At 33.9% G+C, this 18,447-nt stretch overlaps 1 protein-coding gene across 3 annotated transcripts; it reads left to right on the top strand.

The window, feature by feature from the left end:
• The first annotated feature begins 1,518 nt into the window (after window positions 1-1,518).
• Window positions 1,519-16,826, top strand: LOC112712536 (exocyst complex component SEC5B). Of its 3 annotated transcripts, none has more exons than XM_025765448.3 (21): window positions 1,519-2,061; window positions 2,360-2,517; window positions 2,642-2,733; window positions 4,381-4,575; window positions 5,803-5,930; window positions 6,021-6,179; window positions 6,434-6,544; window positions 7,183-7,257; window positions 7,654-7,791; window positions 7,898-8,077; window positions 8,478-8,621; window positions 9,485-9,611; window positions 9,684-9,894; window positions 10,551-10,666; window positions 10,825-11,047; window positions 11,408-11,504; window positions 12,298-12,375; window positions 12,493-12,549; window positions 13,559-13,708; window positions 15,872-16,084; window positions 16,514-16,826. In XM_025765448.3, exons 1-21 carry the CDS (start codon window positions 1,702-1,704, stop codon window positions 16,592-16,594), a joined length of 3,093 nt encoding a protein of 1,030 aa, XP_025621233.1. In that variant the 5' UTR covers window positions 1,519-1,701; the 3' UTR covers window positions 16,595-16,826. The 3 variants fall into 3 exon arrangements, 2 of the variants coding, with proteins under 2 accessions (XP_025621233.1, XP_072059739.1); XM_072203638.1 differs by having other exon boundaries at window positions 1,534-2,061; window positions 7,654-7,795; window positions 7,902-8,077; XR_003157817.2 differs by lacking the exons at window positions 15,872-16,084; window positions 16,514-16,826 and having other exon boundaries at window positions 1,534-2,061; window positions 12,298-12,404.
• Window positions 16,827-18,447: the final 1,621 nt, after the last annotated feature.

Raw genomic sequence — 18,447 nt, 5'->3', positions numbered from 1 at the left:
TGATGCTTCATGATGATGATGGCTTCATCTGCTACAATCTCTGCCTCTTCCATCACGTAGCCACCCTAGCTACTTCCTGGGGTGGTTGAGTAGAATCAGAGACAAGCCATCTCTCCAAAGATATTCTCCTTGCTGGTTGAAATCTTCTTCAATTTTTGGTATGGAGGAGGCAAGATATCTTCACAATATCTTACCACAAGTGAATGAGAATCTTAGCCACTACATTTTTTATGTTTTCTTGCCATCATTGTGATGGTCTTTGGCTTGCTCATAGCTTCATCTTGATGTATTGCAAGAGCTTCCATGGTTTGCTGTGTAAAGACCGAAATAGAAAGCAAAAATGAGAGAGAGGAGAGAGAAATTTAAACACTAGCTAATGGGTAATGATAAAGTGAAATTAAAGTTCAACTTCCCTTGCATAAGGTAGCGTATAGAGTTACTGAAACCATCAAATCAATTTCTCTCTCTCATTTATGTTTCCAATGCTAGCAAATTAAATTTAAAATCCATCCCACAACAAGAAATGGAATCCGTTGGAGGCCATAAGGCAAATATCAACATTTGCGTTCCTGATGAATTTTTTTCGGATCATGCATTAGGGTGGATAGCAAAATATGTTTAACTTGGGCTTGTAGCTATAATGGATCAATTTGGCCCAAGTAACATAACAATCAATTCAGCCATATAATATAGAAACATTCAACAAGGCTGAATGTGTATTTTGATTTGGGCCTGCAACAATTTTTTATTTTTCGGCCCAATAATAAACCTATATCACAAAATTATTAATTAACACATGTTACATAAAAATCATAATTAATAATTTTGCAATCAATCATTTCAATAATGTTCATTATAAAAATAAATATGAGTTTTCCAAATTCATCCTAATTGAAATTGATAATAAAAATTCTCAATGATGAATCAATTTTAAATTGAGTATATAATAAAACACAATCTAATAGTTAGAAAACCATAGCATTAACCTAAATTATTTTTTCTGCTTTTAAGATGTTAGGAATTTTTACAACCTCAATATTTATCATTAGTTTTAACTTTATTCACAATATTTGAAAATTTTGAATTTCATACTTAATATTTACACAAGTTTTCAATTTTATCTTTTTTAATAAATATTATTATTTATTATTTATTATTTTTTTAACTTTACTTACAATAGTTATATTATCAGGAATTTATCATGTATTTTTATTACACCTCCTATATTATATTATTATTTAGCAAACATTTACTAAATTAACAATAAGAAAAATAAAAAAATTAATAACAACATTGAAAATTATTCTCAAATATTTCTCCTATTTAGAAGAAAAATGTTAAAATAAATTATTAAATTGATCGCTAATTTTTTTTTAAAAATCGATTTCTGTAAAACCTTTAAATTAAAATTAATTTAAAAAAAATTAAATTAATCGTATTAATCATTCTAAGTTACTAAAAAGTGACCAAAGACTAATATAATAATCTTTAAAAAATAATTTTGATTTAAAAAATGGTAATTTTTTTAACTTTAACTTCACAAATAATTCACAACTCTTTTGAAGATTGAAGATTATGCTTTGAACTTTCTTCTTCCCCTGTTCTTTCTCTTTCCGATACAAACTCAGAGAGTCTCAGATCTAAAATCGAGAAAATCACACTCATAATCTCAATTCAGCAAAAGAAGAAGAAGCGGCGGAAATGTCGAGCGATAGCGACGAAGATGCTCTCATCTTGAAAGCGCTGCAGGAGCAAGAAAAGCGCGATGTTAACTACGGCAAACCCTCCTCCAATTCCCGTAAGCCCGTCGCCAATTACGTCCAGGCTCCTAAGCGCGGCGGAGCTCCGGCTGCCGCCAAGCAGGTGCAGAGCAAAGGTCGTGTGGCCGAGGACGATGATGACTCCGAAGTCGAGATGCTCAGCATATCCAGCGGCGAAGAGGACAACGCCAGAGCTCCAGCTGCCGCTGCCAAGGGTCGCGGAAGGCCGGGAGCTCGGGACAACGAACGCGCTTGGGACGGCGAAGAGCCTAGTTGCTGGAAGCACGTCAATGAAGCTGACGTATGCTATAATTCGATGATTTTAGATTTGCGTTCATCTAGAGCTAGCTCAATTTGTTTAGATTTTTTGAATGACAAGTTGATTTTGTGTTTCCTTGGTGGAAGAAGCATTTATGAATGCTGAATTTAATTGAACTTTTTTCTTTTTTAATTATTATTATTGTGTTGTGTGTTCGTTGTGCTAGGGAATTAGAAAGTGATATTGATGCAAGTAGTTTTGGTGGAAGTGGTGTTTATGTTTGTATGGTGGAAGAAGTAGTTGTTATGGAACTTGTGTTTAATTTGGTGTTGTTGGGCAGCTTGCTCGCAGGGTTCGAGCGATGAGGGAATCAAGGATAGCACCAGTGGCTCAGAAATACGAGAATAAAGCCACTGCGGCAGGAGGTCCTAGAAAGGGGCTCAATTACACGCAGTCTTTTCCTCGTGGCATGGAATGTGTCGATCCACTGGGTTTGGGGTAAAGTTCATTTTGATGCTTATCTTCCTTTTGTTGCGACTTTTTTTATTGTGTTTTTTAACAATCTGTCATTGCTTTAATTCATTTAGTTTTCTGCGGACCTAATCTTGGTGATTGTTTGTAGGATCATAGACAACAGAACACTAAGGTTGATCACCGAGTATTCAGAGAGTTCTCACAATGTTGACAATGAAGAGCAGGATCCCAACCTTCGAGGTAATTGTTTTCTGTTATTAGATTATGTTATCCCTAGGAAGCACTTTTTAAAATCAACCTTGACATATGAGGTGTTGTTCTGCATTTATTATTGGGATAGTATTCTCTAAAGTGAGGATAGTTGCAAATTTAAATAGTAAGCTAGTAACATCCCTTGGAATGTTTTTGTTGAATCCACATGCAATGACGGTTATTAGTGTAGAGGTGATTGGTTCCTCACTCTCACTTTGTAATTACGTTCTCTTTAGAGGATCCAAATCCCAGTATCTGCAGCTGCAGATAGTATTACTTGGATTGTGGAAGTAATTTTTGGTTCAATTTAGTGATTTACTTAAGACACTTCATGCTTGTTTGACTAAGAACCAAATGAAATTCTGGAAAAGAGATATTTTTGGTTATAAATTAACTTGTTTGGATTGTATTTGTTTCCCTAGTATTACTTTTGAGGTATCCATAATTAATTTTGGGAGAATTAAACCTTAATTTGCCTTTCATTTTGTGAGAAATATAAAGTACTTTTGAGTTTTGAGATGAAATGTCACTTTTCCCCATACATTGACAGTCACCTATTTACTCACCGTTAAATCATAGTCAGGGGTTTGAATTCCGCCTTGTGGATGCATCAACCCGTTGGCTAGTGAGTAGTGACAAACCCTTAAATGGAGTTCCGATCCGTGACAGATTAGTCTTTGCCTTGTCGGGTTGGGGGATACTATGGAAAAAAAAAATCATATTATTTGTTCTTTTGGTAATTATACCACTAAAAGTAATTGTATTTGATTTCCTCCACTCTCACGATGCATTTAAATTGCTTGAGGAGGTGGCCATGGTTAAGCCACAAATCTGCTTATCTTATTCATTTTCCTTGAGATAAAAAAGCAGAAATTTATGTAGACACACACTTGCACACATTGTATATGGCAAGGGATGCTTTTATCATTTAATATAAAAAAGTAAATGTGATGGGTTTGAAATAGTTTGGCCAGTATCGGCCTTTTGGTTTGGGGAGAAGAATATTATGTCTATGTCTCCCCATGTATGTGTGTTTGTCTTTGAGTGTGTGTGAGTGTAAGTCTGTCTGTATTGTTTATCTTTCTCTGGTTTAATTAAGGGTCATAATTTGATAGTATAATTTAAAATGGAGGGAAAGGAAATTCCATCAATTTTTGGAGGGAAGGAATGAGTATGTTTGTGGGTTGAGGGGGCTTTGTCTTTCCAGTACTTGGCTTGTAGATTCTCCATTTCCATTTTGATCAATTATTGAAGGTAGTTGCTATTATATATATTCCTTTACGGGTACAGCAGGTTGGTTGTGTGGAAAAATGCAATAAGCATGGATGTTATAACTTCTTGCTTCTGTATCGAACACTCAATTTATGGCTAATGTCCATTGAAATCATAGTGAAACTCTTAATTTATACAGAGAATTTATAATCACAAATTACAGTGTGCAGATATAGGTTACTGGGATATCTAGTATTGCATAAACTCTTACAAATGTGTTCTGCTTTACACAAGTATGTGCAAATAACTAGCGTGTGTTGTTTAGATTGGAAACCTTGTTACTTCCTCTCCTTGTGGTCTTTGTTCATATGATTATTATTGAGTGTTACTTAGGTTGATAGTGTACTTGATGCCTTTATGCAGAGAAATTGCTTTATTTTTCCGAGAACTTCGATCCAAAGCTGTTCTTATCACGAGTACATGCTAAAACAAAAACTGAAGATCTGGTAGCTGGTGCACGTGCTTTGAAAGCTGATTTCCAAAGTCGTACCGAGCAGAAAAAGCAGCTGGTTAAGGATAACTTTGACTGCTTTGTCTCTTGCAAAACCACAATTGATGGTATGTGGTTGATTTATTATTATTGTTATTATTATTATTATTGTATGGTTTTCAAACTGCAATTTTAACCATTGAGAATCAATCATTTATTCTTGATGACTGGTACTCCTATCATGCTCATTGCTCATGTTCTTACTCTATTTCTCATTTGTTGTCCGTTATATCTGTAAGATGTTAGGTTTAATATCACTTTTTTATCCTCCTTATCTGTCTTGATGTTCCTCTTTTATTTATTTATTTTTAAAAAATCACAGCTATTTTTGCACTATCCTGTGGCTAGCTTTTAATAGAATATTTTGTTTATTGAATGTTGAGTGTGCTCTACAACCTTAGATCAATTTCTCTTGATTACTTTGCTGGTTTTAGGAGTTGAAAAGAGGCAAAATCTTTTAATATATATGCAATATACACCATACACACCTTTTTCTCCTCGGGTAAATTCAAACACACCTTTTTTATTTTTTATTCATTATTTAGATATCAAGTCAAAGTTAAGACGAATCGAGGATGACCTTTAAGAATTTGGGACTTCCCATATGTTTAATATTATTCAAGAAGTTGGTTTGTAACACAATCATGCATTGAAGCCTTTGCAGGCTAAACATGCCCAATTCACATACTTTCAATGACAGACTTTTGAGAAACAAATTTATGTGATAGGATTGATTTTTGGCCTCTATTTGGTGTAAAGTGCATAATCTGTTTAGGGTTTAGAGTATTTCCCTCTTTGGTGTGTTGAGAGATTGGAATGCTATGCTAAGTGCTATAATTGATAAACCGTGCAGTGCATGCCAATCCTTCTATATATTCGCTAAAGGAACTCAAACTGGCCATTTACAAAGTACCAAACAGATGCCAGAAAAGTAATCTCTTGAAATAATATCAATAATTGGAAGGGAATAATTAAACACTTTAGATTTTCTTCCAACAAATACACCAGAAGACTGCAAAAATCGAGGCTTATTATACGATCTTTGATTCTTTATGAGAGGCAAACTCAGAACTGTCTCAAGAGATCTTGATTCACGCTGATGCATAAAGATATGAACCACTTAATCGAAATCTAGACTACACACTATACACAGTTAGATACAAAGTGGTTAGAGCCCTACACTTTTGGAACATGTCATTCAATTTTATAAGAAGCACTCTTTTTTTTCCCCCTCAGTTTTATTTGGTGAACTAAAACATGCTGGCCTTTTTTTTTTCTCCCCAACCAATATACAGATATTGAATCAAAGTTAAGAAGAATTGAGGATGATCCTGAAGGATCTGGGACCTCCCATTTGCATAGTATTATTCAAGGAGTTAATTTGCAAGCTAATCGTGCTTTGAAGCCTTTGTTTGAGAGACAAGTGAGTGAAGTCTAAATTTTACATTTTCTTGTGGTGTCTTTTTGAATATTTCAGAATTAGTTTTTTCCATGAATTATTTGGATTGTGTAGGCTCAAGCCGAAAAAATTAGGACTGTCCAAGGAATGCTGCAGAGATTCCGAACCCTTTTCAACTTACCAAGTACTATCCGTGGTAGCATTAGCAAGGGGGAATTTGATTTGGCAGTCAGGGAGTACAAGAAGGCCAAGTCAATTGCTCTTCCTTCTCATGTACGAGACTATTATATTGATTTAAATCTTTTTATTGGTTACTCTTGTTTGATTGGTGGTGGTAAGCTATATTATTTTAGAGGTTTATTGAAATTTCAATATAGATGTCACTGAGGTTTTTTCCATTGAAGAGTTGCCATTCGTTCCAGCATTTACCATGTGATATAATATTTATGGATTTTCTCTTCTTTTCCTGAACAACTTGTCATGCTCTTTTCTTATTGAAGTTAGCTTTTCATATGATCTTGATTCAGATTCAGGTGGGGATCCTAAAACGTGTTCTCGAAGAAGTTGAAAAAGTGATGAATGAGTTCAAGGCAATGCTTTTCAAATCTATGGAAGATCCGGAAATAGATCTAACAAGTGTAAGTTTTTAATTTCTTCAGTTTAACAGCCATTTCAGACTCGAATTAATTGACAGAATCATCAACCTAGAAGGGAGGTAGCATTTCAGGCAGTATCCTTGTTTGTGATGACTTATTTTATGGTTGCTCCTACAACTTTCTCCGTGGTAATTAATGCATAATGCTGCATCAAGCTATATTTAGAATGAATTTTGGTTAATGGGTTAAATACAATGGAGCATCAAGGATAGCAGGTTTGATGTTTTCTTAAAGATTGGTATCTACTTGAAGCTTAACCGTTTCATTCGCATTTGGTGTGGTATTTCAAACTGTTAATTGAGTCATGTCCCTGGTAGTGGATTAGTGGTGTTTGATGAGGAATTTGGGGTACTCTGCAGGAGATTTTGGGTTGACCCTTTGTGTAACCATTTATTTACAAAAATTGCATTGCCTTGGTAAATTTAGAATAAAATATGACTATTCAAATTGTTATGTGAGAAAAGACTGAGTCTACCCTGATAAACATTATACATTCTGGAAGTTGCTGAAATTGTATGAATCTATTAAGTAGTATTGCCTTCTTGTTTTTTTTTGTTTTTGGTCTTCTATCTGTATTCTGCTTGCGGGGTGATTTTTACACATGTTTATTCTCCATGTAGCTTGAGAATACTGTGAGGTTGCTGTTGGATTTGGAACCAGAGTCTGATCCAGTCTGGCATTATTTGAATATACAGGTTTGGAAATTTTGTTCGTACCCATTGTTTGAAATATTTGTCATTTATTTTCATATTTTGCTGCTAGAGTTGTTGTAACTTTGCATATATATTGTGTAGCTTTATAGCTCCCCTGTCCAATGTCCCTTTTACTTTTAATATTCTCTCTTTTATAAGCTTCACTTATTCCTTAAGAACCTTAAGGCTTGTTTGGATTGTGAAAACATTTTCTTTTTTCATTTCCAATATTTTTTCTTTTTAAGATTGTGAAGAAAATGAAAAGAATAAAATCATGTTTTCTATTTTCTTTTCACTCACAAAATCCTGAAAATAGAAAATGTTTTCACAAAAACAAGCCTTTAGTTTTTACTTTGAGATGGCTGAATGTGGAGTCCATTGGGTTCGTTTCCTTTACAGAATCAGAGAATCCGAGGTTTGCTTGAGAAGTGTACCTCAGATCATGAGGTCAGAATGGAACATCTGAAGAAGGAATTGCATGAAAGGGCTCTTTCTGATGCTAGGTGGAGGAAGATTCAAGATGAATTGGGTGAATCTGTAGGTGCAAACTGCATTAAGTTGATTGTTGGGTTGTTCTTTAGTTGACTTAAGAAAATGGCATTAAGTTTTTCCTTTTTAATATTCTTTTTACAACTATTGTCAGTCAGATATCAACAGCTCTCCTATTGTTGGTAATACCCAATCTCATCTGGTAGATCTAACTGGTGAAGAGGTTGATGCTCTAAGAGGAAAGTATATCCGTAGATTAACTGCTGTAATCATCCGCCACATACCAGCCTTCTGGAAGGTTGCACTCTCTGTTTTCAGTGGAAAATTTGCTAAGGTACTATGAGTTTATTAATTTATTTTTGACTTAGTCTATGTATACATGAGTTATTTGTGACATTTTTATTTTGAGTCTTAATTTAGGCATGTCTGAATCATCATGCTTAAAAAACTCTTCCACTTCTCGTTGTAATCTAGCTGCCGTCCTTGATTGCCATTGCCTTTTTAACTGGGTTTACTGCTTTATTGTTTTTTTCTTTTACCATTGTATATCATGATACATGACAGAGCTCTAACGGCGTCGTTTGATTCATGTAGCCGACCCCACCTAGTGGGACAAGGCTTTGTCAGTTGTTGTTGTTACCATTGTATATACTCTATTTTAATGCTGTTTATTTTCTTCAAGATGTCATACGGAATCACGTCTACTATATTTTTGCATCTTTTTTTCTTTCCAGTCTTCACAAGTTCCAACAGATTCAAATACCAACAGTTCTGCTAATAGAGTTGAAGAAAAAGCTGGAGACACAAAATACTCAAGTCATTCTATGGATGAAGTTGCTGCAATGATATGCAGCACAATTTCGGTTTATGGAGACAAGGTAATTGCGCTCTATTCATTTTTTTCTTCATTTAAAAACATGTTCATATCTCAAAACTCAATTTTTCATCCTTTTTGTTTGTACTCAATTAGAGAAATGTTTGCTTTGAATGGATGGTGCTATTTTCTTACCAAAAAGGTAAAAGGATTATCATGACATTTGAGCCGTGTTCGATCTGGATATACTTGGTGGTAGTGTCCTTGATGCTTCTGGTCTTGATTATTTTTTCCACGATCCTGTGCTGGAAGGAAGAGCCATTTAGATTGACCTATTTTCAGAACAAGAACTTGTGTTTTAAGAATATGTATTTTTCTGTGAGTGAGTGTGAAAGTGTCCGTGTATGTTTTCTTTTGTTCCTTTTTAAATTTATCTTAAAGTGTGTGGGATGTATCCAAGAAAGCTAAGTGGTTTATAAAATAAATGCATTCATCGTTAGATGCTAAATTGCTAATGGTATCTTGCTTCTGAAGTAGTCTCTTCTATGTTTCGTTTTTCTTTTTTAACACTGCACTTACATGTGGGCCCTCTTCCTTTTCTGTTGTCCTAGTTGTTATATATGGAAACCTATTTTAAATAGATATACATAAGATCATCAGGCTACATGCATGCCAAAACCTAATTCAGTAATTTCTAGAAGCATTATTGTCCTAGTTGTTATATATGGAAACTATTTTAAATAGACATAAGATCATCAGGCTACATGCATGCCAACACCTAATTCAGTAATTTGGAGAAGCATTCATTAATTATGGTTGGTTTAGAATGTAGGCTGCAGGTTTTCTTCTTTTTAACTTTCTTTTAACCCCCCCCCCTTCTTTTTCCCACTTACGCTTCCATATTCTGATAGTTTCTCATTAGCGCAGGTTATTACCATCTTTAGTGATCTAGAGGAATCAAATGTCCTCCAGTCCTACATGAGTGATGCCATAGAAGATATATCTAAAGCATGTGTAGCTTTTGAAATGAAGGAAGCTGCTCCTCAGATTGCTGGTATTAATTTTTGGGGTCTAGAGTTGTTGTCCTTGTTAAGTTTTTGAGTGTATGTCTTTCTTTTTGTTTCAGTTGGTGCTCTGCGATCACTGCAATCAGAGATTACAAAGATTTATGTTCTGAGGCTTTGCTCTTGGACGCGAGCATCAGTTGAAGAGATCTCAAAGAATGTGACATGGGTTATTGTTTCTATTCTTGAACGGAACAAATCACCTTACGCAATCTCATACTTGCCTTTAACATTCCGTTCAATTATAGCTTCAGCGTTGGATCAGATAAATACGTAAGTCTAAATGATTATCTTATAGGATCTGGTATGGTTCTATTTCAATGAAAGTCACACAAATTTAAAGTTCAAAATATGTATAGTTGTGTATGTACAATAAAGCTTTGCACCATGATACCTTTTTTTTATACCTTTAAAAAAAAAAAAACTTTTAAGTTCTTCATATGTCTTAGTCTTACTGTCAAACACAGTTTAGTGTTTTGGGGGAAATAGGGAAATGCGTAGTTTTCTTAGCTCAAACTTTAGAAAATCATGATTGCAGAGGAAAAATCTTAGGTTTAGATTTGTTAGTGGTCAAGTCTAACTTTTCAGGTGGAGCCATGGAGGACCCATAATGGTTCTAACTAGCTGCCTGCCACACAAGGGCACTTACGACCTTTAGGTAGAGTCCCAAGGATAATTTTGTATCTATAACTAGAATTAGATCAATATTATTGAATATTAGAATAAATTATGTTAATGCAATATTAGAATAGGTACAGACTATAGAACAGATAAACCTCTTCCTGGTTGGTTCTAGTTATTTTTAAACGATGACACGGCATACTGCAGGCAACATACTTTTTTTGTTTTTCAGTTGTCATGGACTCATGATATTTACTTTATCTAAGTTCTAAAAACCTGTCTTAATTTTTCAATAATCATCTCTTCAGGATGCTTCTGTCCTTGAGGAACGAGGCAACAAAATCAGAGGATACATTTATACAACTTCAGGAAATTCAAGAATCTGTCAGATTGGCATTTTTAAACTGCTTCCTTGATTTTGCTGGTATGTTGGATTAGTTGTCAGATCTTGTCTCTATTGTCCAATAGCTTATTTCTTCCCGGTAAAAGTAACAGCAGAATGAGAGAAACCCAGTGTAAGTATAAAATGGTGGTGCACTTGGATTTTTAGTTAAAAAGTTGGCTATTTTGGTTGATTTTTAGGTAATTTAGAGCGTATTGGAATTGAGATTGGCCAAAATAGATCAGACATAGAAGGTTCCCAGTTAACAAACGGATATTCCCATGAACTAGAACAAAATGCAGCTGATGGTGTTACCGATCCACATCAACAATTATTGATTGTTCTAAGTAATATTGGATATTGCAAAGATGAACTTTCGTATGAATTGTATGAGAAATATAAACATATCTGGCAGCATTCCAGGTACTTTATCATAGTTGTTCCTTCTTAATTTATGTACGTTTTTGAGTTCTTGTAAAATATTGATGCATTTATCAGGAATGGTACTATTTCAGTTCAATTTGATTTGATGATCCAGTTGGATTGTGTGAGAATTCATTTAATACGTTGATTTGTATATAGTTAATTTCCTAAGCTATACAGACAAAAGAGATGGGACTGGGATTCCAATTTGGCTATAAATCATTTCAAATGATCAAATGTTTTCTCTTTCAGAATCCCATGGTTGAATACTTTACTTTGTGCTATGTGGTGCTTTCTTGAAATATTGTATCCTACTTTGTATTTGCTGACATTCTGGTCCTTGGTTTTCCTATGATTCAGAGGGAAGGATGAGGCAAACGGTGATGATGTACAAGATCTTATGATTTGTTTCTCAGGACTTGAAGAGAAGGTCCTTGAACAATATACTTTTGCAAAGGTAATGGAGAAAGTATTGTTTCCATCTTCTGCAAGGAAATAAGTGGGAGGAAAACGTGTGAAATTAGCAGTCTAATCAAAGTTAAGGAGCATTAAATTACTTAATTTGATATTGGATATTGTTTGACTTGTTGATTTTTGTGGAAGGAACATTTCTTGGCAATGTATTACCTGCTCTTGTTGACATAGTTGAAGATAATAAAATTATGTTAGAATAATAGATGTTGCCTCTTCTTTCACAAAAATAAATTATTCAAATAGTGATCATTTTCTGAACAAACTCCCAGATCCCCCCACACACAAAAAGAAGGGTTCACATTGCATTACTCAGCAGCTACTATTACCCCAAAGAATGCTTCTGTATTCTGTATAGCCTAAGTTTCAGTCATTGAGGTGGGATAATGGAAGAAACTGAAATTGAGAAAGAGTTGCTTCTGCTTATGTTACTGCAAAGTTCTAAAGATCAGATCAGCCAACAAAAGATGATCAATGATTAGTTGTTATAAAATGCTGGACAACTAGGTTTTTTTAATGAATGAATGTACAGGCTTGTTGATGTTTACTCCTCTGTATGGCATGATGGAATAATAGATATGATGTATTGTACAGTGATTTGCATTTGTATTCAGTTTGGTCCAGAATGAAAAAGACTGCACATTTAATATAGGAACGAGAGGGGGGGGGGGGGTGCGTTTACTAATACTGGATACACACTTTCTTGTTAGAAAAAATCTACACAATATAGTCCAGCCTTAACCATCAAATACATTGACGCTTTCTTCTATTTTCTTCAGGCAAACTTGATCAGGTCTGCTGCCATGAATTATCTGTTGAACTCTGGCATTAATTGGGGAGCTGCACCTGCAGTTAAAGTGAGGAACTAGTGACAACAATGGTTATTGTAAATGTTATAGTTCTCATTATTTGGTTGTTTGTTTTACCTTATGGTGCTTGGATATGATGTTTCATTTTATGCTGGTTTCTTTCAGGGCGTTCGTGATGCTGCAGTGGAGTTATTGCACACATTGGTAGCTGTGCATGCAGAGGTAATTATTGCATCTTAAATCCTAAATTCAGTTCTTTTTTCTTTAAAATGGTAAAAATGAGTTCTATTGATGGAAAAAGAAATACAAAATTATTTAAGAATGCAATAAGTCAAGCTTAGTATCTACATGTATCCAAGGAGGCTACTTTAAAGCATACTTCACATGGTGAAAACCACAAGAGCCATGAAACTATGGTATTTTAAAGTGAATCTAGAGATGAAAAATTTCCTTCAAGTGTCTGAACATTCTTTTTTCCAACGAAGGACACAAGGAATATAATATACTCTCCCATACTAAGCTTCTTACTTGGTCAAAACCTGTTGGAATTGCTGAAAAGTAAATGCTCCAACTTGAGTGCACAAGCTTATCTGCAAGGATGCTGTTTAATGAAGAAGCAAATATGTTGCTGTATTTATATTATTCAATTAACACTCCAGGACTACTGTCTATATGAAGCATTTGACCTTATAAGGGGCTTTTCTATATCAAAGAGGTTTTCACTTTTCAAGGAGTTTTTCGTGTTCTGAAAGTTTAAACAAATAAGTCGCTGTTTTCTATTAAGATGAATAAACATTCCACGACTACTGTCCCTATGAAGCACTTGACCTTAGAAGGGGCTTCTCTATATCAAAGAGGTTTCCACTTTTCAAAGAATTTTTACTGTTTTTCTTTCATAAAGTGTATGGTAATTTGACTTGTCACACTTTTGTGTACCTCATACTAACCTTATGATACTTTGCTGTCCTTTCTTCTATATAAGTTGAATTGCTAAACTTAGCTTGTTCACGTTAGTTTTTGGCCACACATTTAGAAAGATTGAGTTGATAAACTGGTGTTTTCAACATTCTAGTGACAACCACATCCTTGTTTAGAAACTTGGTTATTAAGGTCTGTTTCCTTTTTGGGTTTTAAGCGGTACCTAATGAGTGATGAGTAGCTATGTGTATAAATAATTGTTTCTGCTTTATTTTCTTCAAAGTACCATGCTGAGCTGAATTCTTTTTTGTAGGTTTTTGCTGGTGCTAAACCCCTGTTGGATAGAACACTTGGCATCCTTGTGGAAGGTTTGATTGATACATTCATCAGCATTTTTCATGAAAACGAAGATAAGGATCTCGGAGCACTTGATGCAAATGGATTTTGTCAGCTCATGCTTGAGGTAAGTTTTAGTGTTATTGTTTTAAGCCTTAAAATGATTATAAATATGGTATATTGAGCCTAGCTGAAACTTGTGGCAGACCTTGACCTTGAATTGGGCAACCACAGTTCACTTTGATGAATTGGGAGAGAAAAAATGATGTAGCATTAGTGTATTATCTTTGTTCCGTGTAGCTGTCTCTCTCCTTTTTTTTTTTTGGGATACCTTTTCATCCACTCCTGTGTACTGTTTTATCTATACATCAATAAAATTCTTTCTTTTGATATTGCACCTTGCCACAAAAACTATGCCTCTTTCTTTCTCCCAAAACCCACTAACCTCATCAAAAGAAATTGATCTAGTGATGTGAGGTACACCATGATTCTCCAAAACTGCCGAACATAGAATTCCACAAAGAAACAGCCATAAAGCAGTGTAAAAACAAATGTGAGATCCTTTCTGAGTCTCTCGAACACATAACACACATTTGGGAATTAGCCTTATTTGGTCTTCTGACTTATAACTTGTCATTGGTGTTAATTCTGTTAAGCATAGCATTCCAAACAAAAGATTTGACTTTAGAGAAAGCAAAGACTTCCAAGTGGGTTATCGAGAAAAAAAGGTGCAATATTTGAGATTGAGATAGAGACAGAAAAAAAGACTTACAAGTATACCCGAAGAATCAAGAGACGACAATCTTTTGTCAGGGTTAGTGGACAGAGGGTTATTATCAAAGCAGACCTGAAAGTTACCTAACTCAATGGATTCATTATCACTAATATTTCTAAAAAATGAGAGCTCCAAGAGTAGGAACATTCCTGAATTGAATAGAAATCTCTAATAGGGATGTTATGGAAGGAGGATAGGTGATAAAGATGGGGAAAAACGAAGTTAAAAGGAGCATCCCCTAACCAATGATCTTCAAAATAAAAATCGAGAAGCATCCCTGACTTTCAATAAAACCAATGGTTTGAAAGTAGTGTAACCACTAGAAATAAATTTCCAAGGCTAGAGTGAGTTGCATGTGAAGCAAAATTTGCATCCCATCAATTTCTATTCAAGCCATGCTTACTAATAATAACCTTATGCCAAAGGAAATGTGGTTCTAAAGGAAAACACCATAGCCATTTTGTTGTCAAACTAATGTTTTTTGATACTGGATTTCCAAGACCCAATTGCTTTATTTTTATTTTTTATTTTTTATATGTAGATTGCAAATCTCCCAACTCACCAAAACAGACAAAAGGAAATCCCTCATAATCTTCTCAATTGTTTTAGCCCCTTTGCTATGCGAAACAAAGATAGGAAATAAAGAGGGATGCTTTATAAGCGAGCATTCATCCATATCATCTTCCTGCAGATTTATGGAGTCAAAAGTATCTGTAGAGACCGTCTTATCATCATCTTCCTCTTCATCATTAGCTCTTACTACTTTCTTTCCTTTTCGATCTTCTGCACTCAGAGGTTCTGAATTGGGAGGATCAAGATGAATATTAGGAGGTTGACACTTCTTGCTGTTGAACTGGCGGTGAATGATATTTCCAAAAAATAGCCTTCAATCTTCCATTGCACCTACACTTGTTTGGTCTTCTTGCTGGGTTGGTTGGTTTCGGAGACGGGAAAAAGATTAGCTTGATTTCCTGATGTGGGAGGCCCCGGTCCCTCCCCGATCTCGAAAAGACATTTCGTTTCTCCAGTCTAAAGAAAACATTTAGTTTAGAAGGCTCCTGTCAAGAAAAGATATGATATTTTGGATACCTTAATCTAGAAAATACATTAGGTTTAGGTTTCCGCAGATAATGACATAAAGCCACCGATCTTCGAAGTTTGAAGTAACAAGGAAAACATGATTTTATGACAGTAATTCTCAGTTACATAAAGAAAGAGGTGGTAATCTTGTACATGCTTACATGGCGTTCACCTGCAGTGTTTATTTAGAGTTTTTGACATTATTATAGAATCTTTACTATTTGTATATATGACTGCATTTCATTGTTTGGTTCATATAGTCTGTTCCACCTAGTAAGAAAATAACTTGGTGGGTGCAGTATTTACGATGAAATTGTTTGGTTCAAATAGCCTATTCCATCTAATAAGACGACGACTTGGTGGTGGTTGCATATTCTTAGACATGATAAATTAACTTCTAGCATAGTTCTAATTAATTGACTTGTATCTATGCAGCTTGACTACTTTGAGTCCATATTAAACCCATATTTTACGTCTGATGCAAGAGATTCTTTGAGGTCGCTACAAGGTTTGCTTTTAGAGAAAGCCACCGAGAGTGCATCTGATGTTGATAATCCAGGGCATACTCGTCGGCCCACTCGGGGAAGTGAAGATGCAGTTGCAGACGATAAACCACAAGGAACAAATGTATCACCAGATGAACTCATTGTAAGGAACTTGTTTATGTTGTTTGCTATTTGTTTTAAAAGTCTCCCGTTGCCAAGAAATAAAGCTTGGATAATCTTTATAACCACCTGAGCAATTTGCTTTCCATTAAGCTTTTAAGCTTGAGTCAGGTTACTCAATTCTAAGAACTAAGATGGTATTAGAGTCTATTCTATAGTTCTTGGATCACTTGAAACTGTTTAGTCTTGCAAACTTAATGCTTTAAATGGCCCAATCTTTTTAAATGTTTGACCAACCCTTTTCCTATGAACTGGTTGAGGGTAAGTAGACCTACTGAACTCTAAAGGACTGTTTGGGTGGGACTTGGGGTTGAAAATGAGGTGCAAATTTTCGTGTCTCTTGTACCATTTGGTTTGAATTTTCTTTTTCTGGCTAAATTTATTGTCTGAAGGCTCGTATCATGTATTTCAGGCTCTTGCGCAGCAATGTAGCTCTGAGTTTCTTCAACCAGAGCTTGAGCGGACACGCATTAACACAGCATGCTTTCAATAATCCATCCCTTTGGACTCGGTGCCGGAACCAGCAAAAGCTGCCTTCAAGAGCTCGATGGATTCTCCTAGCTCTAGCCTACATGGGTAGCCATAATACTGGATCCCCGAGTTTCTCGCGGCATAGATAGACATTGATGAACATATATTAGAACCGATATTCTTTTGTTTGTTTGCCTATTGTATTCAGTGTGTAACTTTGTTCATATGGTTAATGAGAAATTGCATTTTTTCCATTCTTGTTCTTTTTCTTTGGTCTTCAAGGTTGACGACGATACCAATTCACCAGCTGAATGAGTTTATATTTAAGTTCACGTTATTTGTACTCCTATTTCAAAATGTAAGTGGTTTTTTTGAAAATCAATGTAATTAGACATTAATGGAGCCTTGGGATGTGTACACAGTAGATCAAGTGAGTCGATTCAAAGTGAAATTCTTGAGTGGCTTGTTTACCACTATATTACGCTTTGCATTAAACACCAAATAATTGCATAACTAGATTTAAATCCGCAGGTTCTGTGGAACTAAAATTAATTTAATTTTATACGTAAGAAATTATTTAATAAATAAATAAATAAATATTAAATTTAAATAAAATTATAAAGATATTATACATTCTAGTTAGGGGTGTTCATGAACTAGGATTGATTAGATTCGATTGAAAGCAATCTAAAATAAATTAGGTTGATTCGATGTAAAATTAGTATATATAAATTTGTAAATTTTATATACTAAAATAATAAAATTTTATTTTTAAAAATTAAATTTAACAATTATATTATATTTATATCAAATAAATTATTTTAAAACAAAAATAATATCGTATAATATAAAAAATATTAATTAAAGTACTCTAAAATATATATTTTTTTTATAAAAAGCGACTTCGAATTGAATTGGGTGACTAGAAACGTAAACCAAAACCGACTCGAAAATAATACCAGATAAAAATAATAAATCCGAACACGGCAAATTATGCTTTGGGTCCGGGCCAGATTTTGGGTCGTGCCAAATCTTGAACGCCCCTAATTCTAATATTCAAAAGAGTTTATTACCTAATACATATGTTTAACAAACTTAATATTAGTACAAGAACAAAGCTATTAGATGTAATGCAAATATAAATATAATATTTTAATAATTAAAAATAACATCTATGAATCACCACATCATGCTTTTTTAACATTCTTATTATAATTAAATAATATTAAAATATATAAATTGTTGAAAATAAAAGTGATATATATATGACAAAGACAATATAAAATGATAAACACAATTAGATCAAAAATAGCAAAATAAAACTTAATAACAACGTAAGAATTTCATATGTTATAGTGTTTTAGGAGTGTATCACCCAAATATATAGTGAGCAAATTGTTTAGTAAATTAAAATAAAGAACCGTGATTAAAAACCAAAATTTTTAAGTAATTGTGAAAACATTAGTAATGATAAAGTAAAAATAGTGAAAGGCATAAGATTATGTGAAAGGAGATAAAAAAAAAAGGTGTAAAGTGAATGTTGATTTATATCGTAAACAAGAATAAATAAATTAATTTTTGTTAACTAATTTTTATCTATAAAAGAAAAATGATATTACTATTAAAGGTATAGAGTAATTTATATAAAAAATAAAAAGTAAGACAAAACACTACTTAAAAAGATTAAAAAGTAATACAATAATAAAAAAACTATAAAATGACAATTTCACTAAAATATTTATATAACAGTATTAGAAATTATCTAACATGTCAAGTGTTTGTTGTGTTATTATTTGATTTTTTTTATACATTATAAATAATTTGATATATAGATAAATAGATAAATAAATTTTTATAAAATAAAATTTATTCGCC

Source organism: Arachis hypogaea, chromosome 9 (genome assembly GCF_003086295.3).
Source record: "Arachis hypogaea cultivar Tifrunner chromosome 9, arahy.Tifrunner.gnm2.J5K5, whole genome shotgun sequence".
Lineage (NCBI taxonomy): Eukaryota > Viridiplantae > Streptophyta > Magnoliopsida > Fabales > Fabaceae > Arachis > Arachis hypogaea.
This window is presented reverse-complemented; position numbering and strand designations above follow the sequence as displayed.